An 18,505-nucleotide genomic window follows, 5' to 3' on the forward strand; every position below is an offset into this window, starting at 1 on the left:
TTCCCCCCCTACACCAGTGTACAGGGCCTCCATAGCGACAATCTACAAAATACGGTCACAAGCTCTAGGTGCAGTATTGATCCTACAGTGGTAGCCAAGGGTGGGAAAAGAGAAAAGTAACAAATTAGCCAGTTTGGACTAGATAAGTTTAGTCTTAAAACGCTGAACACACACCTTACTATTGTCAACTTAGCTATGCAGGTTTTATACACCTATAAAGGATGAAAGACAGAGTTTGTCGCATAAGGATTAAAACTTGGGATACTCACACAGATCTGTGCAGCAGTCACATCAGCCCAGCTGGTATTTTATCACCTGTTTTCCAAAACAGTGCTGTGGCTTTAATTGACAATTCCAATTGCACATTGATAGGCATATTCATTATTTTTATGCATGTTTTCTATAGGAGGCCTCTATCATTTACACCAAATTCTAAATCTGGTAACTCACTGCCAGGATGTAGCAACAGTTGATAACAAAGGTTGTTACCCTCTGTTACTACGTCCGTTAATTCAAGGACAGGCAGACAGGGTTCTTTGAGAGCCCGTCAGTGAAGTGCTGTCTGTATGCTAAGATGGAATGTGGAATGCAGAATGCGGCAGCAGCAGGGGAAAGGATACACTGAAGGTGTTGGGGTTGGCTAAGGGTGGCAGGTAAGGTATCTTTTCACATTTTGGTCAAGGAGGAGAGGCCATGTTGTGTACGTCTCTCCCATTACTCCTCTGTCCATGCACAGCACTTGAAAGCAGAGGCAGGTGACTTTGGGGCCATATATATATATATATATATATATATATATATATATATAACATAAAATTATAGATGGGTAAAAGGTGAATTACAGGAATGTTTTTCACCTTAAAGTTTTGAGTGACACTCAAGCTTCACTCTTGTTGACTATTTGATGTCTTTCAGAATTCATCAGTGTAAAACATTCCCTTAATTCACTGTTAGTCATCTGTAATTATGCATGTTGTAATTTTCTGGTGATTGTGGAAGAATTTCATGATGAGTTCTGGACTTTTATGAACAACCTACTTGGGTCTTTATTTTACCACCAAGAGGAATAACAAAGTATTTAAAAAAAAAAAAAATCACGAGCACCCGTTCGGACTGTTTCTGAAGGCTATTACATTTCAGCGAGAAAAGTACTTTATAAGTGCCATTTAGGTCAAGTGTTTTACGTTGTTGATTTCCTTCAAAGTTCTATCTGTGAAACGTTTTGCTCAGCAACTCAAAGATTTGAAATTTTAAATAAATTAGGAACGGGCACACTGTTGAGGTTTATCGAATTAGTAAACTGAGCTCATATGTTGAGTATTTACATAGTGGATGAAGTACAAGTGCTTCAGACAGGATAAATCCAGATTTTCGTTGCGCAGTTTTAGGACTCTTATTACATGCTTGTTTGGTGTCCTGTTCCCCAGATCACCACCACATCAATACAATATAACCTCATAAAACTCACAATGTTGGAGCCATCTCCATCTACTCAACTCTTTATCCTTGCTCAGACATACCACAATTATGAGCTATGCTCACTCGTCAACATACAGGTACACATCTACTAATTTTGTGAATCTTTGTCAGACAGTGCTTTCTACCTACTTTTCCACTTGCCTTTACTAAAAGTAACATTTGCATGTCTACAAGAAGTGCTGTAAACAACAAATTATGGACAGTGCCATAAAAATTATGTGATTCTGCAGCTGCTCTGTTTTCCACATAATTATTGATCTGTTGTATTTGCTACACCATCAATTAGTTTCTGAATATTTTGCAGACTTCACAAAAATATTTTTATTTTTAGCTCAAAAAGACCAAAGGTTATTAACCACAAAATTGCAGAGCACATTCATTTTGCTGTTGGCTGCATTTTGTGGTTGAATTGAGACTAATGAGGAGAAGCCCCTGCTCAGACAGTTGTAACATTGTAAAAATTATAAATTATCGAAGAAATACTGCCACAAAATGTGCTATGTTACGATGCAAATGTTGCCTTTTCTTGCAGCACAATCAAGTCGATCCAGCTGTGTAAATTTGCTGCATAGTTCCAGTGGCCCTGATCAGGGTACAGAAAGCCATAATCAGTTTTCAGCAGATACTGTTAGCAATAATGTTGACGGCACAACAGATTATACATGAAGATTAAGACAAGACAGTAAATGTAGGAGTTCTTCTATATACTGCATACTATCCATGGATGTGATGGTAAGCTGGAAGCTGTTGGCAGCCATTTTGAAGTTCATTTTTTAGGAGGTGGTTTAGATGGAGTGAAGAAATCGTTATGATTGTGGCTCACAGTGAGCTTCGGTGTAAAGCTACAAGCGGCTGAAGAACGGAACTTGGACTTCGCGTGTGCAGGCTTTAAGGAGAATATGATTGGACATATGCAGGGGTGTAGTTGGAAGGGTTTGGAATAGGTGCAGGGACAAGTACCATGTACGTTTTCGAAGAGAAGGGTCGGAAGGCTGAACAGAGCTCTATTTTGGCAGAAACCCTTTCAACTTGATGCAAGGAGGTAGGATTTTCGGGGGGTGCAAGCAGGTGGATGAAGAGGCAAAGTTAGGGGCCGCTATACCAATGTGGTTCATGGCCAGGCGTTGAGTGGCAGAGTAGAAGGCTGACGGTGAGGGGACTGAAGGGAGTTATTTACATGCTGGAAATACAGATTTTATAGCAGCTATGGGTAACGCTACGGCACTCATGGTCGTTTAAATTTTTGCCATTTGCTGAGATGTTTAAGCATTTGTACATACAAGGAGAGACACATACGAATAAGTATGAATAACAAAGGTTAAGGTGCAGAAAATGAAGTGAGAAATGAATCTTCATTGCAGGGTTGGAAGAAACCGTGACAAAGTCAATATACCCAGAAAGAATCAGACTGCCTCCAATGAGTAATTGGGATTCTTAGGAGTGGGTATAAAAGAAGGTCGGACGCATATTACGTGAAAAGAGCAAAAGAGGCAGCAAAACGGAGAACAATAGGTCAGGGTGTTCAAGACGCAGAAATAACCTCAGTCTTGTGTCTGCGTGGACTGAGGATCTTCTCATAAATGATCATGAAAGGTGGGTTACACAGCAGTGTAAATTAGCATAAAAAGCCAATGGCACATTGACAGTGGTATAGTTCCAATAAATGTAGATCAAAGCAGGCAATGACCGTAGTTATTTCTTCTTCCTTAGAAGGGGGTGATCCTGTGGTAGTACCAGTCTGGCTGTGACAGACTTACTACTATGGAGGAGGCCATCTCGTCCAAATGTTTGAACAGTTGTCAGAGGTTTGAGATCAGTTAATGTGCTTGAAATTGGGTGTAGTCAGTATAGCAAAGTCTTTCGGATTATTTCATATAATGCTAATGGTTAAGTGGTTAAGGAACGACAGTGGTAGTGGTTAATGGTATTTCTTGTCAACGCAAATGGTCCTAGCTTTCTGAAATCGGAGGGAAAGTGAGAGGCTTACTTTGTAATTGGGGACTTAGATGGAGCTTAATTAGGTGGAGTGCTATGGTTAGTCTGGAGCGTCTTGTTAGATCAGCATAACGATGGAGAAGACAATGTGAAAGACAAGGGTTGAGATGAAAAGGTTTATTTGTAAGGTGAGGTGGGGCATCGCACAATTGACCACATTAGCAAGGGACTCTCTGATCTGGCTACCAAGGATCCGACAAGTATTGGCAACGCCAATAAGTCTCGCCTATGCAAGAGCTATTGAGTTTGTCAATGTGTTTTAGCCATGAGGTACACCAGCGTGGCTGCTGTTCAGCATGGTTAAAAGTTAGTGGCTTAGAGGAGAGTGGTGTGGAGTGTTGCAGAGTGGAAAGGCAAAGAGTGGAGTAGAGTATTTTACAGTGAAGTGGCACAGTGTTGTGTACTGGAGTGGCATAGCGTGGAGTCGTGTAGAGCAGCATACACTACAGTGGCGTAGAGTGGACTGGTGTAGAGTGCACTGGCGAAGAGTGTTGCAAAATATAGTGGGGTAGAGTGAAGTGGCATTTAGTGTGGTGTCACAGAACTTAGTGGTTAGATTAGAGTGGTGCATAGCAGAACAGAGTGGGGCAAGTAGAGTGGAGCAGAGTAGAGTGGCGCAGATTGCAGTGTCAGAGTGGTGCAGAGCAGAGTAGCATAGAGTGGTGTAGAGTATATTGCTGTAGAGTGCAGTGGCTTAGAGGGGATTAACAGAGTGGTGTAGTGCAGAGTAGAGTTGCGCAGAGTTTCGTGGCTGAGTGTGCAGTTTTGAATAGTAGAGAGTCAGAGTGCAGTGGTGTAGAGTGGAGCAGGGTGTCGTATAGCGCAGTGGAGTAGAGTACAGTGATGCAGAGTAGAGTGCACTGGCGCAGAGTGCAGTGGCATAGCATAGAGTGGAGTGGGGCAGAGTTGAGTGACGTAGAATGCAGTGGCATAGACTGTTTCAGAGTAGAGTGAAGTAGCGCAGAGTGGAATGGTGCAGGGTAGAGTGCAGCAGCGTACAGTGGCATAGAGTGTAATGGCGTAAAGTGGTGTAGAGCGCAGTGCAATAGAGTGCAATGAAAGAGTGGAGTTCAGTGGATTGGCTTAGAGGGCAGAGACAGAGTTCAGCATAATAGAGTAAAGTGCATTGGCGTAGAGTGCACTGGCATAGAGTGCAGTAGCGTAGAGTGAAGTAATGCAGAGTGGATTGGTGTGTCCTAGTGGAGTGGAGTGGTGCAGAGTGAATTGGAGATGATTGCAGGGGTGTGGAGAAGAGTAGCAAAGAGTGCACTGGCATAGAGTAGAGTGGTACAGGGTAGAGTAGAGAGGCGCAGCGTGAAGTGGCATAGAATGCAGTGGCCGAGAGTGGAGTAGTGCAGAGGTTGGCATGTTGTAAAGTGGTGTGGTGCAGAGGAGAGTGCAGTGGTGTAGAGTAGGGCAGAATACAGTGGAGTGGCGTAGAGTGAGGTATTCATGGTGTGGTAGCACACTGCCATTACAGACAACATATTTTCAAATGAAATGACCATTATATTTGCACAGACATATAGTTTTATTAATCAAACTGTACAATGCACATACAAAAATGTGTGGAAATTGTATTAACGTGTAATGATTTGTTTTGTTCATATTAAAGTATTGGTTTCCAACAGACTTTAGAAAGAACAAAAAATGTGCTTCATCTTTGTTCCTAATTCGGATATATTTTGAAATACTTACACAGTTCATTTGAATGTTGTTGTGTGCTAGAAAAAAAACTCTTTCCCACACCCAGCTAGACTGTCACATGAATCCTCTCACTTTGAAGACAGAGAAAAAGAAAAGTAAACATGCAACCTAGGAAGACAGTATAGGTTAACCACTTCACTGCCATGCCTTTTTCCCCTCAGGTGCCAAACCTTTTTTTGGCTCTTTGGGGCACTTCGCGCTTAGGCCCTCATAACTTTTTGTCCACATAAGCTATCCACGCCAAATTTGCGTCCTTTTTTTTCCAACATCCTAGGGAATCTAGAAGTACCCAGAGTTTGTGGGTTCCTCTGGAGGAGACCAAGAAAATAGTAAAAATGCAGCGAAAATTGCATTAAAAAAAAAATTTAAAAAAAAACACACACACTGGAAAAAAAGGGCTGCTGAAGAAAGATTGTGGTGCTAAAATCACCATCTTCCCAACTTTCATCATAAAACCAAATTTTTTAACACAATCTTGCCATTTTACTGGGACATACCCCATTTTTACAATTTTTTTGTTATTTTAGCCTCCTTCCAGTTATTGAAAGAAATAGGTGTGAAACCAATGCGGGATCCCGGACAGCTAAACAATTCTGAAAAGTAGACAAAAATCTGAATTCGGCAAGGGGTAATTTGTGTAGATCCTACAAGGTTTTCCTACAGAAAATAACAGCTGAAATAAAAAAAAAAAATATTGAAACTTAGGTGAAAAAACACCCATTTTTCTCCACCTTTTACTCTGTAACTTTTTCCTGTAATCTCAGATTTTTGAAACCAATATACTGTTACGTCTGCTGGACTCTCCTGGTTGCGGGGATATATAGGGCTTGTAGGTTCACCAAGAACTCTAGGCAACCAGAGCCAATAAAGGAGCTGCACCTTGCAATGGGGTTTTATTGTATACCGGATACACAGCAAATCATTTGGTAAAATATAAGGAGTGAAAAATAGGTATCAAGGAAACCTTTGTATTTCCAAAATAGGCACAAGATAAGGTGTTGAGAAGCAGGCACATCTCTGAATTCCGGGGTCCCCATACTAGCATGTTAATTACAGGCAAATAGTTGTGTTTTTTTTTTTTTTACACACTGTCCTACATTTGGAAGGAAAAAATTTAGAGAAAGACAAGGGGGAATAACACATGTTCTTCTAGTCTGTGTTCCCCATAAGTCTCCAGATAAAAATGGTACCTTACTTGCGTGGGTAGGCCTAATGCCCGTAACAGGAAATGCAACATGGACACATCACATTTTCACATTGAAATCTGATGTCTTTTTTGGAAAGTGCCTAGCTGTGTATTTTGGCCTCTAGCTCAGCCGGCACCTAGGGAAACCTAGCAAACCTGTGCATTTTTTAAAACTGGACACCTAGGGGAATCCAAGATGGGGAGACTTGTGGGGCTCTCACCAGGTTCTGTTACCCAGAATCCTTAGCAAACCTCAAAGCTTGGCAAAAAAAAGACAAAAAACTTTTTCCTCACATTTCGGTGATGGAAAGTTCTGGAATCTGAGAGGAGCCACACATTTCCTTCCACCAGCATTCCCCCAAGTCTCTCGATAAAAATAGTACCTCACTTGTGTGGGTAGGCCTTGTGCTCGCAACAGGAAATGCCCCAAAACACAACATTTTCCCAAAGAAAACTGACCCTTTTTTTTGCAAAGTGCCTAGCTGTGGATTTTGACCTCTAGCTCAGCCGGCACCTAGGGAAACCTACCAAACCCAGACATTTTTGAAAATTGGACACCCAAGGGAGTCCAGGGAGGTGTGACTTGTTTGGATCCTCAAGTGTTTTCTTACCCAGAATCCTCAGCAAACCTCAAATTTAGCTATGTGTGGGATCACTGCACAGGTACAAATTTCCTACCACTCAACATTCCCCTCAGTCTCCCAATAAAAATGACACTGCACTTATGTAAGTGGGCCAAGTGCCTGTGACAGGGAAGAGCCAAAACAGGTCTGAAATGAGTGGGAAACCAAAGAGAGTCCTAAAGGGAAGTTTGGAAAAAAAATAATTTTAGGCTGACAAGTGGGGCAGAACTTTTATCGGTATAGATGCGACAATGCTGGGTGGTAGGAATTTTGTGGATTCCTGCAGATTCCGGAAGGGTCCATCACAAAAATGTGGGGAAAAATGTGTGATTTCAACCAAAGTTGGAGGTTTGCAGGGCACTGTGGGGAAGAAAATGGTGCAGGGGTGCATGTAAAGCACACCACCCTGGACTCACACAGATGTTTCGTTTTCAGATGTGTCTCGGTCTTGTAGATTTTTCTACATGGCAGTGTCCCAAAGTCCAAAAAGTGCAGCCATCACCATTCCAAGTGGGACAATTTTGAGAGTTAGACATGCTCTCATGGCCCAAATGTAAAACCAAAACCCAAAATAATCAAATGTCCTCTTGCTTGCCGTGGGATAAGATGTTTTAGTATGTGGGGGAAGAGCTTAAAGACTGTTACCCCCTTCGGTTGGGGTGTGGGCATAGCCATGCCCATACAGGTTGGTAGCCACCACCCCACTTTAATTCCCTGGCATCTAGTAGGCTTTCTACCCCCTCTCCCCTCCCAGGAGTGGATCGGGGGTAATTGCCCCATCTGCCCACCGGTGGGCAGAACAACTCTGTTCTCAGTTATTTGGGGTGGGAGTATGGCCATACTTCCACCCTCTTTTTTAGAAAGAAAAATAATCTTCCCTGGTCTCTGATGGGCTTTCTCCCCTATGGGCCTTACAAAATATAGGCCGATCTAAAATGGCCTAAAATAAATCTGCCACCCCAGGGGAATGACACTTGCCTATGGGGTCGCTCCCCTTGCATGAAAATGACGCAAAGAAAAAAGAAAAACCCTGGTGTCTATTGGTTCTGCCCCCCCCTTGCGGGCAGATTGGCCCAATAAAAATAGGCCAATCTGTCCCCAAAGGGGGCAGAAATGGCCTAAAATAAAATTGCCCCCCAGGGGAGCGACAACAAAAAATCCCTGATGCCTGGTGGTTTCTGCCCCCATTGTGCAGATAAGCCTAATTAATATAGGCCGATTGCCCCCAGGGGGGTAGAAAAGCCCTAATAAACAAGTTGCCCCTGGGGAGCAACCCTTGTCTAAGGGGGTTGCTCCCCTTATCAACATAAACAAAAATAAAAAATCCCTGGTGTCTAGTAGCATCTGCCCCTTCCCCCCGGGCAGATCAGCCTTATTAATATAGGCCGATCTGCCCACTGGGGGGGGGGGGGGGGGGGGGGGCTGAAAAGGCCTAATAACCTGGGGAGCGACCCTTGCTTATGGGGTCGCTCCCCTTATAAATGATTTTTTCCCTGGTGTCTAATGGGCTCCAACCCCTACCAACCCCCCCCCTTGGGTGCAGAAATGGCCTTAGAAAAAATGCCCCCCCAAGGGGTCACTCCCCTTATATGCCAATAAGAAAAACAAACTCCATGGTGTCTAGTGGCATTCCTGCAGCACGATCACTAGGCAATCGTGCTGCAGGAATGCTCAGAGAGACATGAAAAGGGAAGGAAAAGCCTTTTCATGCCTCCCTGACCTCCCCTGCCCCGTATCAAGGAGAATCTAATCTGTTTCTCCTTGGATCGTGCTGGAAGTATGCTTCCAGTGCAATGGGAGGTGACCTCTGTTGAGGTCATCGCGCCCGGACGTCATCAGACGTCACTGGGGGAGTGGGGGGGTAGGGGTGCGGAGGTGGAAGGGGAAGCGATTCCACTTCCAGCCCTGCCCTGGGGGCGGTGGACCTCAGGGGGAGCGCTAGCGCTTTCCTTGAGGGCTTCTACCAGGATGTAAGGGTTACGTTCGTGGAGCCACAGCGCTGCACCACCGGACGTAACCATTATGTCAGTGGTGGGGAAGGGGTTAAGAATAAACTCGGAAAAGTATTATGAAATGTACGGATACTGTTACACCATTCCCTATTGCTGAAAACATCTCTGAAACTCATCATCCTGTGCACAACTAGACAGCAAAACATAAAAAACACCTAGATTAGACTTACCACGGCTAACAGACAAGGTCCAAAAGAAACCAAGTGAATTAGTGACTTTCAAGCGAAGGCAAGTAATTTAAGATACATTACATTTGTAAGCAAAGAATGGAACACCCCCCAAAAAAAAAAAGAAAAATCAGAATTCATGTAAATTCATGCAGCACAATTCCCACTCTAAGACTTAAGCGAGTGCCATACTAACACTCACACCCACACAGCCCAAGCCCTCTCAGGAAATCAGACTTGCTATACCAAGTAATAGCACCATGTATCATGCACCATCAGCCACCCAATTACACTCAGAAAATCAAAACTGAGTTCAGAGACCCCAAACTCCATGTCTCTCTGCTCCCACTGGGAAATTACACTTAACAGGCATTTAAAGGCAATCCCCATGTTAACCTATGGGAGAGATAGGCCTTGTAATAGTGAAATACTGCTAAATTCGATTTTCACTATCTAGACATGTAAAATACACCAGTACATGCCCTACCTTTTAAATACACTGCGTCCCGCCCATGGGGCTGCCTTGGGCCTACCTTAGGGGTGACTTACACGTAGTAAAAGAGAAGGTTTGGGCCTGGCAAGTGGGTACACTTGGGAGGCTGTACACTGGACCACTTAATCTCCCTGTCCCTCATAAGGTTGTATAAGTGTTTACACTCACCAGGTCGAACTGGAAGTGCAAAACTACACACACAGGCACTGCAGTGGCAGTCTGAGACATGTTTCATGTGGGTGGCACAATCAGAGCTACAGGCCCACAAGTAGCATTAGATTTACAGGCCGCAGGCACACATAGTGCACGTCACTAGGGACTTACTGATAAATCAAATATGCCAATCATGGATAAACCAATTACCAATACGATTTAAACAGAAAGCACCTGCACTTTAGCACTGGTCAGCAGTGGTAAAGTGCCCAGAGACCTAAAGCCAGCAAAAACAGGTCATAAAAAATAGGAGGAAAAAGAAAAAATGTTTGGGAACAACCCTGCAAACAGGGTCGTTCCAAACAACAGATACAAATCTCCACCGCTCACTGCAGACTGCCACCTCTTTTCACCTATGAGGGGAGAAAGACCAATTGAAAAGTGGCAACAGTAACAAAAGCAAAAACGCATTGGACAAACTGGCTAGGATATCTAGATTCTTCAGAGCCACGAGGGCCAGAAATATTAAAATATCCTACTTTAAAATAAAATAGAAAATAATCCAGTCTAGCTGACCATTACTCACACCACACCATAAATATCGGTAAGAAATTCTGGTAGAATGCCTGCCATTTATAGAAATAAAAGAAGGATACAAACTCGACATAACTACAGCCATGTCTCTTCGTAAGGCACTATCACGATGTAAGGGAATGACAAAAACTTCAGGCAGTGGCAAATACCATTCATAAAGGACAAAACTAGTTTCTACCAAGATGTCTGTTAAATTCACTGCATCAGAAAGTCTCACAGATGAATCAGACTAACAAAATGTCCAGTCCTAGAAGGCAAGCTAAGAACCTACCCAGCTGTATGCGGCACTTGACAAAAATATCAAAATCATCACTCAGAAACTTTTGCGCCAGAACTCAACATTTTGGGGATGAAGCCTGGGTCACAGAAGTCAGTATTTAGATTCCAGACTGCAAATCTAATTCTAGATGGTTTTCAAATTGACATACATGGGTTATTTTCAATGCAAGTACTTTTAAAAATAACATAACTTTAAAAAGCAACGAAGACAAGGGAGCTAAAGGACTGGTAGAACTTACCGTGCATTTTGCAACTGATAATCTGAAGGTAACAGTATTCTCAAACGGAAATCTCTTTCCTAAAAAGAAATAAGAAATTAGGTTTGTTCTGAAAGAAAGAATCTTTTTGGATTGCTAAAACCGTTTTTTTAAAGATATCTCTATTGCATTTTTGTTGTTAAGCACATATTTTCAATTTCAGCTCGTTTTAACAACTTTTCCCATTTCATTGATAACACAAGATAAGTAATCAGCAACATTCTTTCGCTATCAATCAAATTGTGTCATCTATGCCTCATTCTGTGTTCTGTGTTCTCTTCTTGATGATCCCAGGTGTGGGGAGGGACATATGTTCGTTCATGGATGCATAATAGCTTGCAATACAACATAAACCAAAACTTAACCTAAACATCTCTGGGTATCTCCTCCTCTTAAGTATATGCACGTGTAAGGGCATGTTATTAAATTATATGGCACACTTGGTCATGATCTGGTTCCTGAACAGTCATGGGCCTTCTGTCTTCAACATTCCGAGATGGCCATTCCCTGTTTAATATATGTATTTATCTGCGGTATGTGGGGGTGTAATGTCTGTTCACTCCTGTGGGGCCTTGATCTATTGCCCCTTTTGTATATCTTGGTCCGCAATTAACCCATCTATGTTCCACCCTGGCCTGACTCATCTGCCGCACTTTCTATACTCGTATTATCCCGCTCCCCTCTCGGTCCCAGTGTTGATGGTACTTCCCATCCGTTCAACACCTCCTGCCATAGTTTGGCCATAGGTTGCCGTCTGGTAGCCTGCGCATCCTCTTGGCGAAGGATCCGTCCCTCCACTCCAGCCCAGTCAGTGACCTCTTTTGCCCATGTTTCCACCTTGAGCCCAGTATTAGATTTCCAGGTCATCACGATTTTATGCTTAACCAGGGCCAGAGCCAAGTCCAGGAACCTTGTACCCACTTTGCTCTTGACAGGTCTAGGGAAGTCCTCCGGCAAGCATGCTACCTTGGTCGAAGGGGTGTCTGCATAATCCGATCCCCGAGGTGTTGTAGAGCTGCCATCCAGAACTCTTGGACAAGTGGGCACTCCCACACCATGAAATCAGCATCTGGTGTGTGTGACATTTCGGGCAGTTTCTAGTATCCCGTCCATAAATCATTTGGAGTCTGTGTGGGCTGAATTATGTCATGTGGAGATAGTTAAACTGTATGTATCTTAATCTAGTGTTGCACGATATATGTCGGCGGTATGCAAGGATTTTGTCCCAGCTTGAGTCTGGTAGATCATGCCCCAACATCATATCTTCCTATCTGGCTTTGCGTCTCATGGAAGTGCCTAGGGTTATCAGTGTGTGCAAAACCTGGTGTTGAGGGGGTTCCTCTCGTCCTGTTCCCCATAGGTCTCGGAAAGCGTTTGCTAGCGCCTCATAGGACAGAAACTGGCCAGGTGGGAGTTGGAATTTATCAGTCAGGTTGGCCCAGGGTATCAGCGTCCCCATTTCAAAGCAGTCTCCTGTCGTTGACGCCCCTGCTTTCGTCCATACCTTTAATTGGTTTTCAGTAAAGTAACACACTGGTTTCCCAAGGGGTAGTCCGATCAGTGGCAATGCTCGAGTATACCTCGGGGCTCCCCTCGTTTGTCTCGTACCCTCAGGCCATCCATGTATGGCTGCTTGCATCAACACTCCAGGCCGATGCAGCTGGGTTTTACGTTATAGTAATTTAGCAATTAGTTTGTTCTGGTGAGGAGCTAGCCACAACCGATTCCGGCTCTGTTCCTCGGTCTCAGCTATCCATCTAGTCACCCATTGTACTTGCGCCGTCTGGTAGTACGACAAAGTCCGGTACTCCCAGTTCCCCCAACTCCACTGGTCTTTGTAAGCTATTTATTGAGACTCTGTGCCTATCCGTATTCCAGATTAGGTCTCTGAGTAGGCTATCTAGCTGTTTGAACCACACTCCACGTAGTTTCACCGGGGTACTGGCAAAATAATATAGCAGTCGGGCAGCATCACCATCTTGGAGAGGGCCACCATCAGTGGCAGGGTAAAGGTTCTCCAGAATGTCACGCTCGAGCATAGCACCCTCTCTAGGTTCCCTTCTTTCATGTCATCCATTTGATGGTATACGTGAATACCTAAATACTTGAAGGTCACTGGTGCCCACTGTAGCTCTGCAAGGTTGTCACGCTGACACAGAAACAGAATAAGTCTTGGTTTTGTTAACCTTAAGGCCTGATATTACGCTGAAATCTCCCAGGCGTTGCATCGCTCGCTCCACCCCTGCTCTACCATTGGATAGATAGAGTAAAATATAATGCACATATAGGGATATGATGTGTTCTGTGCCCTCTATTTGAATGTCCTCTCCCTTCCCGAAACTGTTCTGCCAGTGGTTCTATTGCTAGGGCAAATAGAAGTGGTGATTACGGGGAAGATTTTTGACAGGGCTCACTGAACCTCAGCATGGAGCTTAGGCACTGGAGCTCAATTATTATATGTTTGTAAGTTATTTATCAGTAGGTGCAGGTATGTACCTACAGCTAGTAATAACACCTCAATAACAAATAAGGCCCAAATATTGTAAAGTGGTTTATTAGCAGGTGCAGGCTTGGTTCAGCGAAAGGCCTTGGTTCTCATCGTCGATGGGCAAAGCTCTGGAGCTTTCAGCAGAAAGAACCTGAATTTCATGCCGTGTTGCAGTTCGACATCACTGGCTTGACTCTCGTAGACAGGTCGGTACACTTATGGAACTTTTTCACACAAAAAAAACTTCAAATGGTTCAAAACTTCTGGTGCTTCTTCTGGAAGGTCCTCTTGGGGTCTTGAAGTGTCCACAACACCAGCCATGGTTCCAGAAGATCTAAGCTGCTACTTGGATAGTTGGGACTACAATTCCCTCAACACACCTGGTCAAATCCTTAAATGTCCACTGGATGTTGGTCAAATGGGCTCTTCTGCCAGGAGTTGATGCAGGTGACTTTTGGTAGCTCCTTTGTACCTGTTGCTTACATGGAGTCCACTCCTGAATCCTTTAAAGCAAGCCAAAGTTTTCTTTATGTGAAGCCCAGAGTGTGCAGCTGGTGCAGTCCTTGTAAGTGCAGTCCTTCTTGGTTCAGACCAGGTGTTTCAGAAGGGCAGTCCCTCTTCTTCTTTCTTCCAGGCAGGGATCTGAGTTACTGGGCACTTTTCCCATGTTTACCCAGTTTTCTGGCCTGGCAAGCAGGGGGGCACCCCCGACCAATGGCCACCCGCTGTGATGACAACTTCCTTACAAGTGTAGTATATTTGTGTCAGAGAAAGCACTGTTCCACAAAAACCAAAAATTGAGAAAATCTCTCCTGGAGGTTGAGGTTTGGCTAGGCCCACCGACAGGTGAGGCAAACTTCCCCTACACGTCCTTCCCAGTCTCTCTCTTAATTCAAATACAGGGCATCCCATCCGGCTAAGGGAGCAGGAAGTGGGTGTGGGCCTTGTTTCTGTCCTGACTTTCTCCCTTTGAAGACCAGCTTGGCTACCCATCCCCCTTCCAGTCTTGGCATCTGCGACTGCAGATCTCCTCCCACCAGATGTCTCCTTTGTCTTGTTCCAGGACACTTCACACCTCACCACAGCAGTATTGCTCACTATGCCAAAGGCTGACCAATCAGAAGAGGCTGCTGCAGGGCTGATTTGTGGGTAACTTTAAGAAAGCAGTTCTAAAACTACTTTCCTGCAATAGGTATGATAAATTTAACATGGGCAAGTTGCTGGATTTATTAGAACTGTTATTGTGACACTTTGAATGACTATTCTACCTCAATCCTGTCAGAAATTAGACGTTATTCAATTTTAATAAAGCCTTTCCATGTTAGCCAATGGAGCTAGCAGTGCTACATTGGGAAAAACCAAAATGGCAGTAGGAATCGCCACACTCTGATATATATATATATATATATACACACACACGTGTATAGATAAATAAAAAAAAATAAAAAAATCAGCAAGGAAGCATGAACGGAGACTTGCTAGAATCCAGATCCAGCTAACATTACCTTGGTGACTTGTCCATTAATTCCCCTGAAACTGCACTTTGTATATTATCTTGTTGTTTAAATTTGTGCCCAAACAATATAATCTCTGACTTGTATATACTTAGCACTTTTGTTGTAACTTTTTTCTCCTTTGCACCCTTTTGTAAAGCACCCTGCTGTCCATTTAGCTATAGTAAGAGCCATATAAAACTGCAAATAAATATAAAATCAAGAATGTATTAATTAAAAAACAACACAAAGTGTTTGAGAAGAAACTCAATATCCACGGTAATCACTACTACAATTGTGAGCAATCCTTGATATCACCTCTAAGTCAGCAGTGGTTTCTTCACAAGGGCAGGGGAGTGTCACCCTCTCACCTGCTGCAAGCCGAGCAGCAAAAAATAAAAAGGCAACGAAAAGATTTAATTGCCATTTTATTTTTACTGATGTGAGCACTGCAGCAGCCAGCCTACCCAAAGCCCAGAGACGCTTTTTGGGAAGTGTTGGGGTATTTCACTTGCCCCACCACTTTCAAAGTGTACCAGCCGCCCCTGCTCTACGCACTCTTTAGTGATCACTGATAACCCTCTAATGGTGGGCTGGTCTAATCGTCGCGTTACACATTGTTTACTCAAACACCTTTGGTCAATTCAAAAAAGATGCTTCATGGTTTAGGAACATGAAACATATTGACAATGACTTCTTGGCAACATGGGCTATAAATAACCTTCTTGAAATTTGCACTATCCAAGATGGAAACTTATTCCCTTTCAGCAATAATCTATGGATTAATTAAATGCTCAACAAACTAGTACCACTTAAACAGAAAATTATGAGATTGAAACCCTCTGCTCTTTGGTTCTTAAAACACCTATATGCAGACAGAAAAATCCTTGGGGGTAAAAAAAAAAAACAAAAAAAAAAAACACAGATGGAGACAATCCCCTTTAACCTGTGACCTAGAACATCTCACTACAAAAACATTACCTATTGAATAAGTCCTCACATATCACATCCGTTAGACAATTTCAACAACAGTCCAAAGCTTCCATTTGAAATTGTTAAACTATCTAACATGTCAGCTCTTTTGGATGTCAAGAACTCTTCCAGGTGACTGTTTGCTTGTTGGGGGAGTGGTAATTGAGCTGTGAGATTGTGTAGCTAGACTTGAATTGGCTAGGTCTTAGACTGACTGAATAATTGCTTAGGGTCTAGCCCGAAATGATGTCTTCATGGATATGCTTTACTTGATCGTGCCTTCTCTGTTTGAAGCCAATAAAAATGTTGTTGCAAAAAAAAAAAAAAAAAAAAAAAAAAAAAAAAGGAACCCTCCTCATGTGCTCACCACATAATCAAATACGTTTCAATTGACCGAGAAAAAAATGTACTTCCCTAAATGATGTTAGCAGAGCAGATTTTATAGACGTTTACCTTCCTTAGTAGTAATGCTTAGGATCGGTCCCTTTGGGTCCTATTATATATACGAAATGCTACAACTGTATTTTGTCTACTGTACAGCACATAAAGTGGTATTCTGTACCATCAGGACTGATCAAGGTAGAGTCCTAACCCAATCTACAGCATAAGCACACATTAGACACAACCTGTGGTACCATTATGTCCATAACACGGGTCAAAGCGTTTAACACCTCAACAACTCATCAACCTCTTCTCACCAATCCACATGTCAACCATTCAGGAGGCATTTATTTAATAGTACTGTTAGAAATGGGGTCTTTGGTTGACAGTCAGGTTACCCCCTGTTCAAGCAAGGACCCTCACTCTAGTTAGGATAAAAGAGAATCACCCTCAGCTAACCCCTGCTTACCCCCTTGGTAGCTTGGCAGAGCAGTAGGCTTAACCTCAGAGTGCTAGGTGTAAAGTATTTGTACCAACACACACAGCAACTTAATGAAAACACTACAAAATGACACAACACCAGTTTAGAAAAATAGGAAATATTTATCTAGACAAAACAAGACCAAAACGACAAAAATCCAACATACACAAGTCAAGTTATGATTTTTAAAAGGTTTAAAATAAAAAGAGTCTTTAGGTAGTTGTAACAACACACTAGCGCTGCTAGCGTGTAAATGTACCTGGTTTGCGGCAAAAATAACCCCGCACGGGCGGTGTGCGTCGAAAATAACCCGGCACGGGTATATGCGTCGAAAACAGCTCGGCTCGGCGAGGCGCGTCGAAAAAGCCAGCCACGCGACGGTCCGAAGTCCCGCGGCGCTGGTTGCGATCTCTCAGCCTTCGTCAGCGATGCTGCGCGTCGTTTCTCCTGCTCCGGGCGTCGATTCTCCGGTCGCGTTTCCAGCGGCGTCGTTTCTCAGCTGCGGAGCCGGCGTCGCGTCGTTTTCTCAGCCGCGATCGGGTTCGCGTCGATCTTTTCTCCGCACGGTGCTCGGTGCGTGTATTTTTGTCCTTAGGCTGCCAGCCTCTCCTTTCAGGGTCCCAGGAACTGGAAGGGCACCACAGAGCAGAGTAGGGGTCTCTCCAGAGACTCCAGGTGCTGGCAGGAAGAAGTCTTTGCTATCCCTGAGACTTCAACAACAGGAGGCAAGCTCTACATCAAGCCCTTGGAGATTTCTTCTTCAAGATGGAAGGCACACAAAGTCCAGTCTTTGCCCTCTTACTCTGGCAGAAGCAGCACTGCAGGAAAGCTCCACAAAGCACAGTCACAGGCAGGGCAGCACTTGTTCCTCAGCGATCAGCTCTTCTCCAGGCAGAGGTTCCTCTTGATTCCAGAAGTGTTTCTAAAGTTTGTAAGTTTGGGTGCCCTTCTTATACCCATTTTAGTCTTTGAAGTCACCTTCCTTCAAAGGGGACTCACACCTTCTTGTGAAATCCTGCCTTGCCCAGGCAAGGCCTCAGACACACACCAGGGGGCTGGAGACAGCATTGTCAGAGGCAGGCACAGTCCTTTCAGATGAGAGTGACCACTCCACCCCTCCCTCCTAGCAGAGATGGCTAATCAGGAATGCAGATCACACCCCAGCTCCCTTTGTGTCACTGTCTGGTGTGAGGTGAAAAACAACCCAACTGTCAACTGACCCAGACAGGGAATCCACAAACAAGGCAGAGTCACAGAATGGTTTAAGCAAGAAAATGCTCACTTTCTAAAAGTGGCATTTTCAAACGCACAATCTCAAAATCAACTTTACTAAAAGATGCATTTTTAAATTGTGAGTTCAGGGATCCCAAACTCCACCTGTCCATCTCTTCTCTAGGGGAATCTACACTTTAATCATATTTAAAGGTAGCCCCCATATTATCCTATGAGAGAGAGACAGACCTTGCAACAGTGAAAACGAAATTGGCAGTATTTCACTGTCAGGACATATAAACCACATTACTATATGTCCTACCTTATCCATACACTGCACCCTGCCCTTGGGGCTACCTAGGGCATACCTTAGGGGTGCCTTACATGTAAGGAAAGGGAAGGTTTAGGCCTGGCAAGTGGGTACACTTGCCAAGTCGAATTTACAGTGTAAAAATACACACACAGACACTGCAGTGGCAGGTCTGAGACATGATTACAGAGCTACTTATGTGGGTGGCACAACCAGTGCTGCA

At 43.8% G+C, this 18,505-nt stretch overlaps 1 protein-coding gene across 2 annotated transcripts in view; it reads right to left on the minus strand.

Moving 5' to 3' along the window:
• Positions 1-18,505, minus strand: part of FANCL (FA complementation group L) — a 304,454-nt gene that overhangs the window by 275,734 nt on the left and 10,215 nt on the right. For both annotated transcript variants that reach the window (XM_069234372.1, XM_069234373.1), the window contains exon 2: positions 10,928-10,986. In XM_069234372.1, the coding sequence (XP_069090473.1) occupies positions 10,928-10,986 (59 nt within the window). The remainder of the gene's footprint in view (positions 1-10,927; positions 10,987-18,505) is intronic.

This window comes from Pleurodeles waltl, chromosome 5 (genome assembly GCF_031143425.1).
Source record: "Pleurodeles waltl isolate 20211129_DDA chromosome 5, aPleWal1.hap1.20221129, whole genome shotgun sequence".
NCBI lineage: Eukaryota > Metazoa > Chordata > Amphibia > Caudata > Salamandridae > Pleurodeles > Pleurodeles waltl.